Genomic DNA, 19,304 nt, shown 5'->3' with positions numbered 1-19,304 from the left:
AAAAAATATGTTTGATAAGAAATTCTTTAATCTTATGTCATTTCATCTTAGGAGCGGTGATTGCTTTGGGGCAAAAGCACAAGTTCAGGTTTAATCACCCTGCCGAAGCAGCCATTTTACGTCAACGGAGAAGGGTAAGTGAAATTCCCATGTGAGCAGTCTGTGACCCATCTTTATCATGCTTGTTTAACAAACAAGAATTGTTTTTTGATTTGGATAAGGCTTAGTGCTTTAAAATGTTCATGAAGTTTGAGAATGCCTTGGGTTGCTGAGATTTGGACCTAATATTTTATGTTGTGAGTATCATGTGATGTGTGTTTTAAAATGTGTAGTTTTAATATTAGGTTATAATACCAGCATAGGAGAGAGTTTTTCCCCCATGCACAATTACAGTAGCCCAGGTAAGCAGAAAGCTTAGGAGACTCTGTGCCAGCAAAGCAGTGGGTCCAGATGGAGTATCGCCATGACTTGAAGTCCTGTGCGTTGGAGCTGGGGAGTCCTCTACAGCGCATCTTCAACCTGAGCCTGGAACAGGGGAGAGTCCCGAGGCTTTGGAAAACTTCTTGCATCACCCCAGTCCCAAAGGTATCACGTCCTAGTGAGCTGAATGACTTCAGGCCTGTCGCTCTGACGTCACATGTGATGAAGACCATAGAGCGACTGCTGCCTCACCATCTGAGGCCACAGGTCCGCCACTCCCTCGACCCTCTGCAGTTCGCATACCAGGAGGAGGTGGGAGCGGAGGATGCCATCATCTACATGCTACACCGATCCCTCTACCACTTGGACAGAGGCAGTGCTGCAGTAAGATTTATGTTTCTGGACTTCTCTAACGGGTTCAACACCATCCAACCTCTACTCCTTAGGGACAAGCTGACAGAGATGGGAGTAGATTCATACCTGGTGGCATGGATCGTGTGACATTGTGGTCAGCAGCACAGGAGCGCCGCAGGGGACTGTACTTTCTCCGGTCCTGTTCACCCTATATACATCGGACTTCCAATACAACTTGGAGTCCTGTGTGGAAAGCATACCCCCGGACACAGACAGACAGACATCAGAATGTCCAAAGCACTTCTTTATTTTTCCTTTCAGCACCACAATGCCTTCATCTACCAACTCTCTTCCTTTCTCTTTCTCTTTCTCAATGACCTCCTCTCCCCTCCTCACAAGCCTCGTCTCCTTCCTCCCAACTCTGGCTCCGCTTCTGGAGGGAGGCGGTCCCTTATATACCGACCCGGATGAGCTCCAGGTGCTCCCCCTGATGAGACTTCCTGGTGTGGCGGAACTGTCAAGAGAGCCCCCGGAAGCACTCCGGGTGCCCCTGGGAATTCTTCCGGCAGCACTTCCTGGTGTGGCAGAAGTGCTGCCATCCAGGACCTCACAGCTGTCTGGGCGCCTCCTGGCGGTGGCCACGTCCTCCGGTAGGGATGAGTGTCCCAGCTCCGGTCCAGTGACCCATAAGCAGACCTGGGCGGCTGCCCCCTTGTGGCCCAGGGGAGGTATTGTCCATCACGGGGACCATCCAGGCGTCCCGACTGGGTAGGGTCCCCCATCCATCTGGGACACCTGCCACGTGCAAAAGTTCGCTGACGACACTGCTATCATGGGCTGCATCAGGAGTGGGCAGGAGGAGGAGTATAGGAACCTAATCAAGGACTTTGTTAAATGGTGCGACTCAAACCACCTACAACTGAACACCAGCATTAACCAAAGAGCTGGTGGTGGATTTTAGGAGGACCAGGCCCCTCCCGGACTCCGTGATTATCAGAGGTGACTTTGTGCAGAGGGTGCAGACCTATAAATACCTGGGAGTGCAGCTGGATGATAAACTGGACTGGACTGCTAATACTGATGCTCTGTGCAAGAGATGACAGAGCCGACTATACTTCCTTAGAAGGCTGGCGTCTTTCAACATCTGCAATAAGATGCTGCAGATGTTCTATCAAACGGTTGTGGCGAGTGCCCTCTTCTACGCAGTGGTGTGCTGGGGAGGCAGCATAAAAAAGAGGGACGCCTCACACCTGGACAAACTGGTGAGGAAGGCAGGCTCTACTGTAGGCACGGACCTGGATAGTTTGACATCTGTGGCGGAGCGACGGGCGCTGAGCAGGCTCCTGATTGTCATGGAGAATCCACTGCATCCACTAAACAGTGTCTTCTCCAGACAGAGGAGCAGCTTTAGCCACAGACTGCTGACAATGTCCTGCTCCACTGATAGACTGAGGAGATTGTTCCTCCCCCACACTATGCGACTCTTCAATTCCACTTTGGGGGAACGGTAACATTATACAATGTTATTGACTATTATACCTGCCTCGCACTCTCCACCTTGCACTTTTTAAGTTGCTCTGTGTTTTTATCACTCTTTAATTAATATTGTTTTTATCAGTATGCTGCTACAGGAGTATGTGAATTTCCCCTTGGGGATTAATAAAGTATCTATCTATCTATCTATCTATCTATCTATCTATCTATCTATCTATCTATCTATCTCTCTCTCTCTCTCTCTCTCTCTCTCTCTCTCTCTCTCTCTCTCTCTCTCTCTCTCTCTCTCTCTCTCTCTCTCTCTCTCTCTCTGTCTGTCTGTCTGTCTGTCTGTCTGTCTGTCTAATAGATACCATTTGAATCACTCAGGTCACATTCAGAGTAGATCAGAAACAGGTGTTGACCGCAATTCATATAAATATAAATGCAAGCGTGTTTTTATGCACACACGTCCAACACATGAGCAGAAGCTGATTTAAGTTTTGCATGGATGGACACGATGTGGACACATATGGTGTAAATGTCCCCCAGTGATATCAGAAGCTGAAGTTTAGTTCAAGGGTGAAGAAATTGTACATTTTGTAATAGCAGTGGCAAAGTCCACATCTCAGTGCAGTAGGAAAGTTAAAGAAAGACCAGACACAGGACACTCAAGAAATCTGGAACACATGAAACAGTTTGTAAAGGAGAATAGGAGAAAAAGGTTTTCTGATAGATGAACCAGTGGTTATGGTAATAGCTGTTCATAAATGTGCCATTCCATAGTGTTCAAGGCAGGAACAAACCCTAGACAGGGTGCCAGTCCATCTCAAGAGTGTGCATATGTGAAAACATATTTTTGAAAATGACAACTCTAGTTTGTGCTTTTTACGTGCTTCTTCCCTGATTGGGTCCTGCTCATTGCAATATCTCATCCCTTGATTGGTCACCCTTCACAGCAGAAAACCATTTTACAATATAGCAGACACAGAGGAGTGCCTGCTGTGTTGCTTACCTATATGCATCTAAATTGCGCTCTATGTAGTCTGAATGCTGCATTCATATGCAAAAGGCAAAAAATTTACTGGTCGCTATAGTACTCGATAAATCCCCTGACCATCAGATTAACCATCCCTTCAAGGAAGACATTTCCTCTTGCTATTTCTGCTGATGTGCACATGCCAGTGTAGGTGAACAGTCACGTCATATGCGTTTTTAGATATTTTAGTGCGGGCATAGATACTTTCGTAAATGATGTGAAAACGCTAGTGTGTATGGAGTAAAATAAAAACATAATAGTATGGACCTAGTCTTATTTCTAAAGGTTAAAATAAGTAATTTCAAAAATTAAGAAAGTGCCGTGCAGTAGTGTAGTGGTAGCATGGCTGTCTTGCAGTAAGGACACCAGGGTTCCTGCCCAGAGTCCTCCCTGTGGAGCATTCGTGTTCTCCCTATGTCCACATGGGTTTCCCCAGGGTTCTCCAGTTTCCTCTCACTGTCCAAAAACATGCAGGTTAGGTGAATTGGCAATGCTAAATTCTGTGTGTTTGGTGCGTGTGTGTGTGTGGACTGCCACCCTGTCCAGGGATTGTTTCTACCTTGCACTCTATGCTAGCTGGGATAGGCTCCAGTCCCTCCAGAACATAGGTCTGGATTAAGCAGGTTTGAAAATAATAGAAATGAAAAATAAAGAAAGAAAATATTTGTAAAATGTCTATCTCTTCTTCATTATTTTGTTACATGTGAATATTAGAAATTATTTTAAAGTAATTTATTAGTTTATATGGCTCTCCAGGGTTTAACTCCTGAACATGTTTGACTGTTTATCCCTGTCTTTCTTTTAGTTGCACTTCATTATTGTCCTTTCCTTCAATAAATGTTAAATGGAGAGCAGATACTGCAGTCGTTTTGTATGTACTCTGATTATGGCCGGATTTACTGCAGTTGTTAAAAAGCTCTCCTGTTCTTAGTAGTATTAATCCATCCATTAATCTGTTATTGTTTTGCTTTTTCATGATTTTAATGAACATTATATATATATGCTAGTTCGAATTTTGTGTTTTGATTTTATATTGCTTTTACTGCTTTTGCAGCGTCTTGTGAGGCATTTATTGTATGTGCGATAGGTGCTATAGAAAGATATTGCTATACATTAATAAAACATTTACTTTTAACCTTTTTAGCAGGTCAGCGAAGGCTTCCTTTTGCGAAGTGGATCTTGTGAGTGGCTTGATATCGATGAAGAACTGAGCTCCTCACCTTCTTATGATGCGTGTCCGTCTCCACAGGCCAGGTACAGTTCACGCCATAAGAGAATGGAATGAGCCTGTATTTTTGACTAGAGAACACTGTTTTGACGAGATTTAGTAAGCATTGCCACATTTACAGTGCAGTGACCTCAACCTAATGGCAAGAGTACAGTGGAATAAAGAAGGCAAACACATGCTGGTACATTAGGTGCCCAGTGGTGTTTTGAGAACGGTGTTGAGTTTGTCTGACACTTACATTGCAGATGTGGAGTTGGGTGGATGTTACCAGAAGAATACTTGCCTTGTTAAATTTTAATCATAGTTTTTTAGATTGGAATGACCCCATCAGTTTACATGACTATGTAACCTACAGTATTTCCTCTAACTATCCAGTGTATCATGTGGCCAGTTTTCAGGAGTCTAAAAAAAGACATAGATTTGAATATAAGAGACCTTCTAATGTGCACACCCCACAATCTTTACTCTTGTTAGTAAAATCGATGTCACATTTCTTGACTTTTTGTCATGGCGCATTTACTGTTCGGAGTTGGTGATCTTGTTGCTGCACAATGTTAAATTACACAAATGAAAATTGCAACCAATTTCACATTTTCCTACCAAATGCTGATCTTCCTGGTACAGTCGTGCAGGCTCCTATTTCTGATAGCCGGTTGATTAACGGCTTTACAAAGTAATAGCTGCAGCAAATTCAGCACCAATCTCTGCCCTTTAATTCCTTTTTCCTTTAAGTTATGGCACAAAAAGTTTGAGACATCAGACAGACAAACTTCTCTTCTGTTTGTGAGGTTCGAAACATGCACATTTCTTATTCCTCATCACTACATTTTATGGATACTTCTGGATTAGTATCAATTGGTTCATTTGGTTGTCAGCTCTCCTGCATACCTGATTGATTTCATCCTAGCCAGTTGCACACTAGTTGGTCTCAGTTGTTAGGTAATGTCACATTAAGCAACTGGTTTCATGGGAGTGGCCGTCGACTGCTTCTGAATGGCTAAGATTATGTAAACAACGGCTACAATTGAAAATAGCTAGAAAAGTCATCTAATGTGACAATGGCTTAAGCAGACAGCTTAATCATTCCCAGGGTCTTTCTTTTCTTATTATTAAGTAGATTTTATTCAGTTGTTTTAGAGATTTGAAAAGTGTGCTTTTATTTATCAGCTATTTTTTTCTTATATTCCTTTTGTCCATTTATTTGGCCTTCACATTTGGAATGGCAGCATGGTGAAATCCTAATTCTATATCACAGACTAACAGTTAATGAAGAGCAGGTTGTTGCTTCTCCTTCTCCATGGAATCTCGTCCCTTTCTGACACAATGTCACGGAATTCCTCAGTTGAGATGTGTGCTTTGAATTTCATCTAGGCTAATTCATCATCAAATAGCCAGAAATTACAGCACTGGACAAGCAGGGAAATAGTTAATTTAGTATAAACCCATTATTTTTTGAGACCTCCACTTTTATGTTCCTCACCAATTCTCAAAGATGTGTTTTCAGTTCAGTTCATGGTGACCTCTGGTCCGGATTTGTACAAATGCATCCAGTGTGCCGTGCATGTAAATTTAATTATACACCACAGTGAATCTCACAGATGATGATCTAAGCTGACAGGGCACACTGCCATCAGGGAGTGTCTGTTATTCACCACATGTGCCGAGGCTAGCAAATCCTCCCCACTCCCAACGGTTTATTTAACAATATCTTAGCAAAGGAAAAATTCAGCAAAGTACAAAGAGTGGGACAAAGAAGTGACTTTAAAGATGAAAATGGAAACATAAAGAATTTTGGTGATTGGAGGCCGTAAGAGACCCACCCGTTATTGTGCGGATCCATCCATCCAACATAAGAATGGAAGGAAGGGGAAGGAAGAAAAAAACAAAAGCCCCAGTCACTGACCAGGAGATCAGCTTTCTGCTGGGGTGAACATATGGCACAAATCTGGCCTCTTCATTAATGTCTTCAGCATGTCTGTTGCCTCAGGTCTTGTCTGTAAATTTCAGTGGTTTTGCTGCTATTCAATATGCCCTTCTTCAGTTTCCTTGCGTTGTTTCAACTACCTTTCTGAAATAAAGGCAACTTTCATTGTAAGTGAGTGGTGATAGTCATTACAAATCTGGCGGGTTATGCCTCAGATCACTATTTATAACATATTTAAAATAGCTCCAAGCTAAACAAATATGGATGTTGGACTGACTGTTCGGCACCACAATGTAATTGTTCTTATGCTGTAAGAACAGGAGGACTGTTGGCAGCTGAAAATTATTCTTTGAGGTTACCTGTTCTGGTTTTACATGTTGTTGTGAGAGGCGTAGGTGTAGGTAAGTGAATCTGACTAATTCAGTGGGAGATGGAGGGGGGCACAATTTGACATACCCTTTAACACAAGGCTCACTTGCTATGCTGTGAATGGATCGCAGGTGGGCATGCTGCCCTTAAAAATTGAACCACAAAGAATGGTGTCAGTGGGCAGGAAATGGGAAATGTTGGGGAGTAATGTTGTGGTTTTGTAGAGTGGATTGTATAGATTAGATAAGCTGAAGGTTTTTGTAGGTACAGCAGGGTGTTGGAAGTGGCACACTAGAAGATTGTTATTTGAAAAAGAAAGGAAACAACTGCTTTTTATTTTTAAGACCATCCTAGAATGCTTCTTACATGCAGAGATATTTTGGCTTTTAATTAAAATATTGCTGCCACTAGCAGCACATAGAGTCCAGCACTTTTATTTACAATAACAGATACCTTTTATAGGCTTTCTTCCTTCAGTGTCGTAGTGGCTCTGACACAACACAGTACAGCCCAGCAATACTGTCAGTCACTCCCTTTGCTCCTTCTGTTTTCTTTAACTTCTCCCAGGAGAGGGTTGTCCAGCTCCTATCTGACACCGACTTTGACTCCCCAAGCTGAGTGGAGGGCTCTCTTTTAACTCTGGACCCGGTAGTAGTTATGGTGCTTAATTAGTTGCTTCCAAGAAGCACTTCCAGGTCAGGCAGGACTACAGTGGCCTTTGAATTGTCACTATCTGACAGCTCCCCTTGGCTGCCCCCACACAACCTGACAGAGCAGGCCCATGGGACCACAACTTCCATGCAGCCCTGCAGGCATCCATAATGAGACTTGCCAGATGGCAAGCTTCCACCCAATGTACAGAGGGACAAACTGCCCATAGCAGGCAGTCTCCCTCTGTGCTATCCTTCCTGGTTTCCAAGTCCATCCCAGGTGTCGCTCAGTGGCTGGTAGGACACCAGCCCGCTGTAGCCACTGCAACATCCTTCCACAACCGGTTCCTGGCACAAAGTCGTATTGTCATTCCCTCCCTGACCTTCTGTTATCACAGCCTCCTGGCAAGGTAAGGGAGTCGGGTCCACAATGGCTAGAACACCAGTTTGTCCTTCACAACATAAAAATATGAAAATGAAAAGTCGAGCTTGGCAGGGGGAAGAGAGAATGGAAGAGCTGTGACCTGGGCTCATTTGACATAAGACCAACAAATTTGACACCTGTGAAGCACCAAAATGGTCATCCTAGTGACTAAATCTGCACTTTGCACCAGCTTCACCTTACAGTGACAGACCTAACCATCATTCACCACCTTGAGGATTACTTAGCTTTGCAGTGCAACCAATGGGAGGTCCAGTAGAAAACCCAGTAATTCCTAATTCAGTTGGATCAGCTTCTTTGTGATTCCTTAGCCTGCCAATGCTTTCAGGCTCTTTACCATAGGGGAGGCCTGCTACCTTTCACAAAGGTTTAACTCATCTTAAGATTCTGCATCCATTTCAGTTGAATCCTCTCAGCAGCTCAAGACTTTCCTCACATGGTGATCCCATATGAGTCACATAAAACCTCATGAGTGTGTCTAATTGGGATCCCATTTCCTCCTCCAAGTCAATGACAAAACCATACCACATGCACTTCAGAAGAGGTCATTTACCTGAAGCTAAGCTTGTTCAGGCCCAGCCACTACTTGGATGGGAGACCAGCCAGGAAAAGCTTGGGTTCCTGCTGGAAGAGGTGTTGGTAAGGCCAGCAGAGAGCACTTAACCTGTGGTCTGAATGTAGATCTCGGTGCCCCAGAGCAGTGAAGGGGACACTGCTGTAAAAATGGGGTTGTACTTTGGATGAGATGTAAAACCGAAGTCCTGACTCTCTGTGGTCATTAAAGATCCCTGGGCATCCTTCATAAAGAGTAAGGTGTATCATGATGTCCTGGCTAAAGTGTCCAACATGGCCTGGTTATTCTGACTTCCTAATCATCCCCTGTCTATAATCAGCTAACTATCTCTCACCCCTTCACCACCTCACAGCTAATGTGTGGAGAATGTACTGGTGCATAGTGGCTGCCGTCACATCATCCAGGTGGGTGCTGTACATTAGTGGTGGTTGAAGTGGCTCCTCACTCTCTGTGTAAAAGCGCTTTGAGTGGTGAGAAAAGCACTATATAAATGTAAAGAACTATTGTTATTATGGCCATTATAAAACTAGAAACTAGACAGCTTGATATAGCATGTTCAATACTGCCTGAAGATGTGTCAACCCCACCACTACCTTCACTCAGGAATGAGCTCCCCTAGGAAATGCAATGCCCCCATCAGCAGGACATACTCTGCCAGTAGATATGAATTTTAAGCTGATAGGTGACATATATAAAGGAGTGTGTGAGCTGAACATTGGGTTAATATCCCATCCAGGGTGACTCTGTGTTTCCAGGATAGTCAACTCTCTAACAAATTAAGTAAATTCAGAATGAACGTTTAACCGCATCAAGGGGAACACCAAGTATAACATAAAGGGTTTAAATAAATAAAACCAAATGCCCCACATGGGAAGCCTATACATACAGAAGAATTGTAGTGGCCCAGACTCTCACCTACTCACTGTCCTGAAACTGTTTTTTTGAACCTCTGGAACCCTTTTTCTTCTTTTCAAGTACAAGCAATTTTTTTTCCCAGTTATTGATCTACTTTCTTAATATTGTCATAAGTCAGGATTACTTATTCACTGCTTGATTTTTTTTTCTTGATATTTAATTTTGTTAGAATTCTGGTGATGCATTTCGTGGCAGTTTTGCATGACCATGACTTTGTTAATTGCAGTAAGCCATGTGGAGTGCTTCAGCATTGTCTCCAGTCTGTGTAGGATGACAGCATGCAGTTCTCAATATCTTACCTTCAGGTAAAACCTCAGCTTGATTTCCCCCGTGATTTGTTGTAGTTAGCCCTAAGGATTTCAACTACAATAAGGATTTGTGTGCAACTTTTTCCTTTGTTTGTGTTTTTTTTAGCTTGACGGTCCATTCTGTGTTCATTCTGGACCTAGTGACCCTAGCAGCTTTTAAAATTGCAGTTTCTTGGCCATTCATCTCTTAGTTCATCTTGGCTCAGTCTTTTTCTTTAGGTACTCACACTCCTCTTAGTGTCTATGACATTTTCCAGTAGAGTTTTTGTGAAACGCTCACCTTGACCCCTAATCTAATTGGCCACATTGATCATGGATGCTATTTAGAAACCTTTGGACCTTCCACCTAGAGCTCCCTCTAGCAGCCCCAGATGTGCCTGCACTTCAGTACTACTACTATAGATGTAAGCAGGTGAGCCTAAGGCAGGCTGTCCTCCCAGCATACTTGTGGAGCCCACACACATTTACATTATATTTACATTTATTTGCTTAGCAGACACTTTAATTATAGATTTCTTATAAAACAGGCTAACGTAATCAAGTAAACATCAGTCTATGGACTGTTAGGGAAACAAGTGTTATAGTACAAGCTTACAAAATCGATCATCACAAGTGAGGAACTCAGAACAAAATACAAGTGAGTTACAATTCAAAGATAACAAAAACATAACAGCTGATATCAGAAATCCACCCAACAAAGAGAGTCTTCAGACGTTTTTTAAACACATCGAGGGTGTCAGCATTTCAAATGAAGGTGAGCAGCTAGTTTCACCAGCTAGGAGCTACACGTCAAATGAGTTTGGACTGAGATTTTAAAGCATGCAGAAGCAGCATTCTTAGATGCCATTCATCAGCAGATCTGAGTGGGTGAGAAAGGGCAAAGGACCTCACAAGTGTCTCCATATACACACGTGCTGACTCAATAACTAATTTATCGGCAGGCATCAAGGACTAGAACCTAATATGTACCTCTACAGGGTAACAATGTAGTGATCAGAAGAGAGAAGTGACATGTGCCTATCTCAGCTGGTTGAACAACAGACATGCTGCTGCATTTTGAATCATCTGCAACGGCTTAGTGGCACATGTCGGTACTTCTGCCAGCAGAGTGGTGCAGTAATCCAGACATGAAAAGACGAAAGACTGGACCAGGAGCTGTGAAGTTTATTCTGTTAGATATGGTTTGATTTTTGCAGATATTGTCAAGAATGACTCTGCAACACATGCAGGCCATTGCTACATGTTCTCAGAAGAACAACTGGTCATCAATCACAAGCCCAAGATTGTGTACCAACTTGGTGGATGTTAGCAATAATGAGCCAAGCTGAACTCAGATTGGATGATGAACCGATGGACGAGCTGGGGATGGTGCCAGGTTGAGCTGAAGGTGGTGTTTCTTCATTCAGGCTGCGATATAACAGACGTGCAGAGATTCTAGCTGAAGCTGTATGGTCCTCTGGATGAAATTATAAGAAAAATACACTGACAAGAAAAATCGTAGGAGTTGATGATACGGCCTGGTGAGGACAGGTATAGAAATAAGAGGAGAGGACCCTCAATACACACTGCAGACGAGTCCCATAGTGCACACTAGTGACTTTGGGGACTTCCGCAGTACTCATGGGAGCTCCCCATTGCTTTCGCTTACTTAGTTCAGGGTCTGGTAAGACCATGCTTCTGTCTAGTAGTAACTCCCATTGATCCACCACTATTGTCATTACCAGAGTCCCATTTACAATAGATAGGTGGAAGTAAAACACTTGACATTTAACAGTAGTTTTATTGTGATGATAAAGAACAAACAATTCAAACACAATGTGGTGTGTTTGCTTGAGGGCAGAGGGCTCTTGGGGTCCAATGCTTAAAAGTTACATTAGAATGTTTTCAGTTTAAAGCCAACACTCTATTTTCTTTTTTCCTCAAGTAACTGCTAACAGTAGCCTGTGTTGCCCAACGACATAAAACTTTTCTAGCCCCTAGAGTCGGATGTAATATTTTACACACTAAAGGCAGCCCACTAGCTACTCACTGCTATGTTCAACCAGTAAGCCTGCGATTCTCGAAAGAATCGCAAATCCAAGAATGGCAATCACTTTCTGTTCCCTCTGATATTTGGAGGGATGCAATATCATGGAGGGTGGGTGCGTCCTGGGACATTTTTCATTTAATTAAATAAACATATTTGTACTAAAGCGGTTTCTTTTGGAGCTGTGACTCATCTGGTTTTGGTGTTTCAGAAGCGCGTTGTAGGCGCCTTCGTTTATTGTTTTTATCCATGCAGTGTCTTTTTTGTTTTTGTATGGGTGTGTCGTCAGCTAGAAGTCGTTTGCTGATGGCGGTGGATTTGCGTGCTGAAGTGACCACGGCGGCGGATCCGGGCATTGAGGGCTACATTACTAAACGAAGGTGGTATATGCGGTGGTGTGGGCGGTCGCGTTCAGGCGGCTGTACAACCTGGCGTGCACGCTTTACCTCAGGTTTAGTTCACAGGTCGTAGCCATACAGGCTCGTTTTTGTATTTCTGATCGTTGAGCTGTTTCTTTTTGGAGCCGTGACTCCTTTGCCTGTGCTGTTTCAGAAGCGCGTTGTGGGCGCCTTCGTTCATTGTTTTTATCCATACGGGCTCGTTTTTGTATTTCCATTAGTTGAGCTCTTTCATTGTGGAGCTGTGACATCTTTGCTTCTGGTGTTTCTGAAGCGTGTTGTAGGAGCCTCCGTGTATAGTCTTTATCCATGCGGTCTCGTCTTTATTGTTCTGTGGTTGTGTCGTTAGGTAGAAGTCATTTAGTGTTAGGAATCATAATTCAACTTACTTTTAATACTGAATTACCGTTATGTGATTCAAATATGCCACACTGACTGCTGGCTTAAAAGCTCGCCTTTTATCTAACGCGGGAACGAAGGTAAATGTTGAGTGTCTTTTAATACTGTGTAAGCATACATATTAACACATGTGCAATTAAACGTGTGCATTTACAGGGTGATTTCTCAGGCTTAAAAGCTCGCCTTTTATTAAAAAGGCAAATGCAAACTGTTTTCATTCTGAAGGGCACAAACCACGTTAGATTTCAGACGTTAAACGCGCAAAAATGTCGGTACACCAGATAAATAAGCGCAACATATTATCAGTTGTATTGTATGCTTACAATACATATAGAAATGTGTTAATCGTTAACTAATAGTATGGGATGGTGTTTTTCGACTCGCGCCTTGATTTAAACGATTCCATGTCTTGGTGGGTTTGCGTAGCTTATTGTCAATATCTTTACACCTGTTTTTAAGACTTATTGACTGAAACAGGCTTTCACGAAAAAACTTAGGGCTTTGCTACAGGATACACCCTCCACAAGTTAAGGAAGTAAAAATAAAGGTATATATTTCTGTTTTATTTAAACCTTTTAAGTTCGTATGCATAGCCCCATTTGGCTGTTTTAGTTTTTTTTTTCTTTCTTCAGTAATATTTAATCTCCTTAAAGAAAAACAACATATGCATTTTACTTTTTTTGTATCTCTTTAGTAATATTTTAGTGTAAAAGGATAACCAGTATTTAAACCTTTTATGTTACTTTATAAAGTTATTTTACACAATGTTGAAAAATTAATAAGAAAGCTACATATTTTGGCAGCTGCTGCTTTAATTTTCAATGAAATGAAAAAAGCTCTCCAAAAGAAAACCTCAATGAAAAAGGAGAAACCCTCATTTATAAAGGTTTGCTGCAGATGACTTAACTGAAAATAAATGAATAGTTCCTATGTGTATAATACATATTTATCTATTTGACTTATGCCTTTATTCCAGCAACTTGCAACATCTGAGGTACAATTTGTTACATTACTTTTGTTTTTTGCAGCACAGGCAGGTGAAGTGACTTCCTCAGGGTCACACAGTGGTGTCAGTACCAGGATTTGAACTGACAAGCTCCGGGTTTGCTGAAATATTACTGAAGATAGAAAAAAAACGAAAACGGGCAAATGGGGCTATGCATACAACTGTCCATCCATCCATTATCCAACCCGCTATATCCCAAATACAGGAGCCAATCCCTGCCAACACAGGGCACAAGGCAGGAAACAAACCCCGGGCAAGGTGCCAGCCCACCGCAGGGCGCACACACCCACACACCAGGGACAATTTAGAATCGCCAATGCACCTAACCTGCATGTCTTTGGACTGTGGGAGGAAACCGGAGTACCCGGAGGAAACCCAGACAGACACAGGGAGAACATTCAAACTCCACGCAGGAAAGTGAACCCGGGTCTCCTAACTGGCACCTTTCACTGCGCCACCATACCGCCCGCATACAAACTTAAAAGGTTTAAATAAAACAGAAATATATACCTTTATTTTTACTTCCTTAACTTGTGGAGGGTGTATCCTGTAGCAAAGCCCTACCTTTTTTAATGATAGCCCCTTTCAGTCAATAAGCCTTAAAAACAGGTGTAAAGCTAAACTTGCAGCACCACTATTCAATTACACTTGCCTAACGCCTCTCCTAAGGGGAGATACTGTGGGATCTGGGCATCTGTCAAAGCACCAATCACAGGCCCGAGTAGAAAGCGGGAAGCTGTGATTTGTCATCTCCCTCCCATGTAACAATCACAGCCCATGTTACAACGCACTATGTATGTATGTGTATATGTATATATGTGTATGTGTGTGTGTATGTATGTGTGTATATGTATGTGTATATATATGTTGATATGTGTGTATATATATATATATATATATATATATATATATATATGTGGATGTGTATATGTATATATATATATGTATATATACTGTATGTATATGTAGATATGTATATATATGTATATATTGTCGCAGTAGAGGCGTGGAGCCACCTCTAACACCCTCAGGTACCACTCTGAAGACGAGGTAAAAGTATAAATGCTATTTATTTTATAATTATACTGTGCACAAAGCACCCTCCACTCCACACTCATATAAACAATAATTCTCTCTCACAAACCAATCCTCCTCGCCCAGACACTTCGCCACCCTACCTCCCAGCTCAGCTCAGTGTCTGGGCTTTCCAACAGTCCTTTTATATCCCCTGACCCGGAAGTGGTTCCTGGCCAAACCCACAAGTCTTTATTCCCTCCGGGTCAGGGTAAACAGTCCTTTCTTCAGCCCGGGAGAACGTCGTTCCTTCCTGTCACGTGAAGAGCCCACTAGCCCCCCTACAGCGACTCCCGGTGGCCCCCAAGGTATCCAGCAGGGCTGTGTATACAAACTACAAAGTCCATGAGGCCCTGCTGGAACTCGGGGCACCATCATGCTGTCCGGAGGGCTCCTCCTAGCGGCCTGGGGGTGGCGACCGGAGTCTGTAGCCGGTCGTCCATCACAATATGTATATGTATATATATGTTTACATAACCTCTTTAACACACTACTTCTCCGCTGCGAAGCGCGGGTATTTTGCTAGTTATTTATAATTGCAAGTTTGCTGAATGATCTTTCCCCTTGTGCCACAGAGAAAGGGAGACAACAAAATATCCTCAACGCTACGCATAGTTCTGGATATATGCCTCCAAGTCCAAGCTCAAATATCGAGTTTAGTAAATCAAGACAACTGTTACCACAATCTTTGAAAGTCGCATCATACACATTTTTGATGTGAAGCAACTCTCCTTTCAAGTCAGTAGTCAGATCACTTGGGTATTTGGCAATCAAAATTCCGTAGGACTCGGATATGTAAAATAACGATAAGCGATGGTGGTATTAGAAATATATTGTAAATAAAACATGCTAGTTCAATCTATATCATGTCCGTGTTACTGGACTGGTGAACTAAACAAAATTAAATTACAATGCATGTATTGTACAATAGTGCGCATACCTGTCTCTGACTGCTGAGTGAGTCTAATGACAGCCGCTGTTAAGACCAAAAGTCCAAATACAAAATTAACGCAGATAGGCGCTTCTCTTCACTGTTCACATAATAATGAAATAATGCCAAATTATAAGCTTTTGTAAAGTCTAGCTCTAAGCGTGCACGGAACAGTAGGCCCTAACTCTTAATACTCACACGACTGCTAGTGCGACTGTCCAGCATTGAATGAATAACTTCCGCGATTCGCGAAGGCAAAAGGTGGAGACTAAACATAAACATTGCTGCACCTCCACCGGCACTCATTCCGACTTGCGTATGTTATCTTGATGACGGACACGGGACAGCCTTTATGAGAATGCCGCTGAAGCTCTCGGTCTTGCATTTTCCCACGGTTCGACGGATGACGGAAATGGAGTTCAAACTCAAAGCAGCTAGATCCGAGATCGTACCCACCGGCGACCGCTAATGACGTCGACGTGCCCCTTCTTGATAATAAAGGATCTTTCGAGAAAAAAAAAACTCAAAAAAGGGCGGGCCCCTATCTTGCTCGGGCCCCTGACAAGTGTCATGGTTGTCCCCCCCTAGGTGCGGGCCTGACCTACTGACTCTGGGAAGCCGCTGGGTTTGAATATGCCACACTGACTGCTGGCACAGTGGATTAGAGCAAGTGTAGTTTACAGGTTGTGTTGTTTGGGCGCCACGTACTGACTCTGGGAAGTACGGGCTCGGTTTTGTATTACTAATCGGTGAGCTCTTTCCATTTGGAGCCGTGACTCCTTTGCCTCTGCTGTGTCAGAAGCGCGTTGTTGGCGTGGTCTCATTTTTGTTTTTCTGTGCCTGTGTCGTTAGGTAGACATCGTTTACTGTTAGGAATCATAATTCAACTTACTTTTAATACTGAATTACCATCATGTGATTCAAATATGCCACACAGACTGCTGGCACAGTGGATTAGAGCATGTTTAGTTTACAGGTTGTGTTGTTTGGGCGCCACCTACTGACTCTGGGAAGCCGCTGGGTTTGACTCTGGGGCGCTGAGGCGCAGTGCGCATGCACTTCGGTGCGTCTGCCATCCGTGCATAAATTAAACTGTCATTTAGTAATATAGATCCTTGAAGTAGAGAAGAAGTAGGCAGGTGAAGTGCTGATGATAGGCCGCACTCTGTCACTATCAGCTGTTTGCAGAATTCCTCTTGAGATCATCCCTGCAAGGCCATGTGTTGCTAGGCTACCCAGTGCTGGAGTTTTCAGCTCAGTTTAAACAAACAATACTTTGTTGGTGGCCAAGGAGAAGCCTGCCACGAGAAGTAAAAGAGTGTTTGGAGGCCTTTGTGTGTCTGTCGTTGACAAAGCAGCCAGCATTCTCCATTCATCAGAAGGGCTTTTGATGTTAAGTAGTACAGCAATCTGAGCAGCTCTCTTGGTAGTTTTCTGTGGCCTTAACTAAGTAAGTCGCAACCCTAGACTTCATGTATCTTAAATGAATTCATACTAAGTTGTAAATGATTTACATTGTGGGTAATTTATTGACTTCTCTTTTTCTTTTTTCCTGCCTGAATTAGCAGCGAGTTGAGTGTGGAATGCTGGGATCATGAAAAGGAGCAGCCCCATGTTGCTTTGTCTTTGAGCCCTGCCAGCCAGAGACTGGTTGACCAGCAGCACTATGTAGAGGGCCTCAGGGAGGAGCTGCTGGCCTCACAGCACAGGGAGGAGCAAGAGCTGGAGCGGGAGCAAGCGCGCATTCTTCAGCAGCACCGTGAAAGTAAGTCGTGCCCAGTAAAATGTGTGCCTCAGTTCAAATAATGTAGCTCTCTGACATTAAAGTGAAAGGGCTTTTAGGTTCAGGGTGGAGCAGCATGTTTTAAATTAACATAAGCAGTATGGTTATAAACTAAATTTAGCTCACATACTGTATTATAGAACTGTGCACACCGAGATTGGCAAAGACCATGTTTATTTTATGCTTTTTATGGTTAATATACCATAAAATTATATAACTATAAAGTACTTTATATCTCTATAGTTGTAGTATTATTCAAGTGAAGTGGTTTCTAGTCTATACTGTACCACCAAGTTGGTGTAGGTAAGATCATCTCAAAAGTTGGAATTGTCTGCTCTTCTTCTTCTTCTTCTTTTGGCTGCTCCCTTTAGGCGTTGCCACAGCGGATTGTCTTCTTCCATATCTTTCTGTCCTCTGCATCTTGTTCTGTTACACTCATCACCTGCATGTCCTCTCTCACCACATCCATAAACCTTCGCTTAGGCCTTCCTCTTTTCATAATCCTGGGCAACTCTATACTTAGCATCCTTCTCCCAATATACTCAGTGTCTCTTCTCTGCACATGTCCAGACCAACGCAATTTCGCCTCTCTGACTTTGTCTCCCAACTGTCCAACTTGAGCTGACCCTCTGATGTACTCATTTCTAATCCTATCCATCCTCGTCACACCCAGTGTAAATCTTAGCATCTTTAACTCTGCCACCTCCAGCTCTGTCTCTTGCTTTGTGGTCAGTGCCACCGTCTCCAGCCCATATAACATAGCTGGTCTCACTACCGTCCTGTAGACCTGCCCTTTCACTCTTGCTGATACCCGTCTTTCACAAATTACTCCTGACACTCTTCTCCAGCCATTCCACCCTACCTGCACTCTCTTTTTCTCACCATTCCACTGAACTCCAGCTCATTTACACACATGTATTCTGTCTTGTTCCTACTGACCTTCATTCCTCTCCTCTCTAGAGCATATCTCCACCTCTCCAGGGTCTCCTCAACCTGCTCCCTACTATTGCTACAGATCACAATGTTATCAGCAAACATCATAGTCCATGGGGACTCCTGTCTAATCTCGTCTGTCAACCTGTCCATCACCATTGCAAATAAGAAAGGACTCAGAGCCGATCCCTGATGTAATCCCACCTCCACGTTGAATGCATCCATCACTCCTACTGCAGACCTCACCACAGTCACACTTCCCTCGTACATATCCTGTACAACTCTTACATACTTCTCTGCAACTCCTGACTTCCTCATACAATACCACAGCTCTTCTTGAAGCACCCTGTCAAATGCTTTCTCCAGGTCCACAAAGATGCAATGCAACTCCTTCTGGCCTTCTCTAAACTTCTCCATCAACATCTTCAGAGCAAACATTGCATCTGTGGTGCTCTTTCTTGGCATGAAACCATACTGCTGCTCACTAATCATCACCTCACTTCTTAACCTTGTAACGGCCGACCTCTTACCCGGCCGGCAGCTACACCTCCAAGACCTGTGGCCTGGATAATTTACTGAGCTGAATCTAAATATCAAGCCATACCTCTAACAAATAAAAATTTTCCCCACAATCGACGGTTTAATTAAGCTCACAAAAACAGATGATATGTAAAATAGGTGCATAATTATATTAAACGAGCAACAACAAAAAACAAAATGCACAATAAATATATATATATATATATATCGCTCCACCAAAGCAACAACACCATATATATATACACACACAATAAACTCTCCCTTGCCCCTATAACATATAACAAACAACACAAATACCAAAAACTGAATGAGATACGGAAATGAATGTGAACTTGAGTCCGGTTATAAAAAACTGTCCTGAATGCGGTTGACTGAACTAGCGAAAAATGAGTCGTTTGATTTTCCCGGACAAAATGGAGCAGCCTCACCGTGAATCCTCGGCGCGTGGTGGATGATGAATTCCGACCCCAGGGTCTCTCGTGATGAGGTTATTGAAGCAAGTCCGGCGGATAGAAAAA

The 19,304-nt window shown here is 43.1% G+C and overlaps 1 protein-coding gene across 1 annotated transcript in view; it reads left to right on the top strand.

Annotated features, from left to right (window-relative positions):
* stard9 (StAR-related lipid transfer (START) domain containing 9) overlaps positions 1-19,304 on the top strand; it is a 248,461-nt gene that overhangs the window by 184,487 nt on the left and 44,670 nt on the right. The window contains exons 19-21 of the mRNA XM_051919739.1: positions 52-134; positions 4,434-4,540; positions 17,096-17,295. Coding sequence (XP_051775699.1) covers positions 52-134; positions 4,434-4,540; positions 17,096-17,295 — 390 coding nt within the window. The remainder of the gene's footprint in view (positions 1-51; positions 135-4,433; positions 4,541-17,095; positions 17,296-19,304) is intronic.

This window comes from Erpetoichthys calabaricus, chromosome 16 (assembly GCF_900747795.2).
Source record: "Erpetoichthys calabaricus chromosome 16, fErpCal1.3, whole genome shotgun sequence".
NCBI classification, from domain to species: Eukaryota; Metazoa; Chordata; class Cladistia; order Polypteriformes; family Polypteridae; genus Erpetoichthys; species Erpetoichthys calabaricus.
This window is presented reverse-complemented; position numbering and strand designations above follow the sequence as displayed.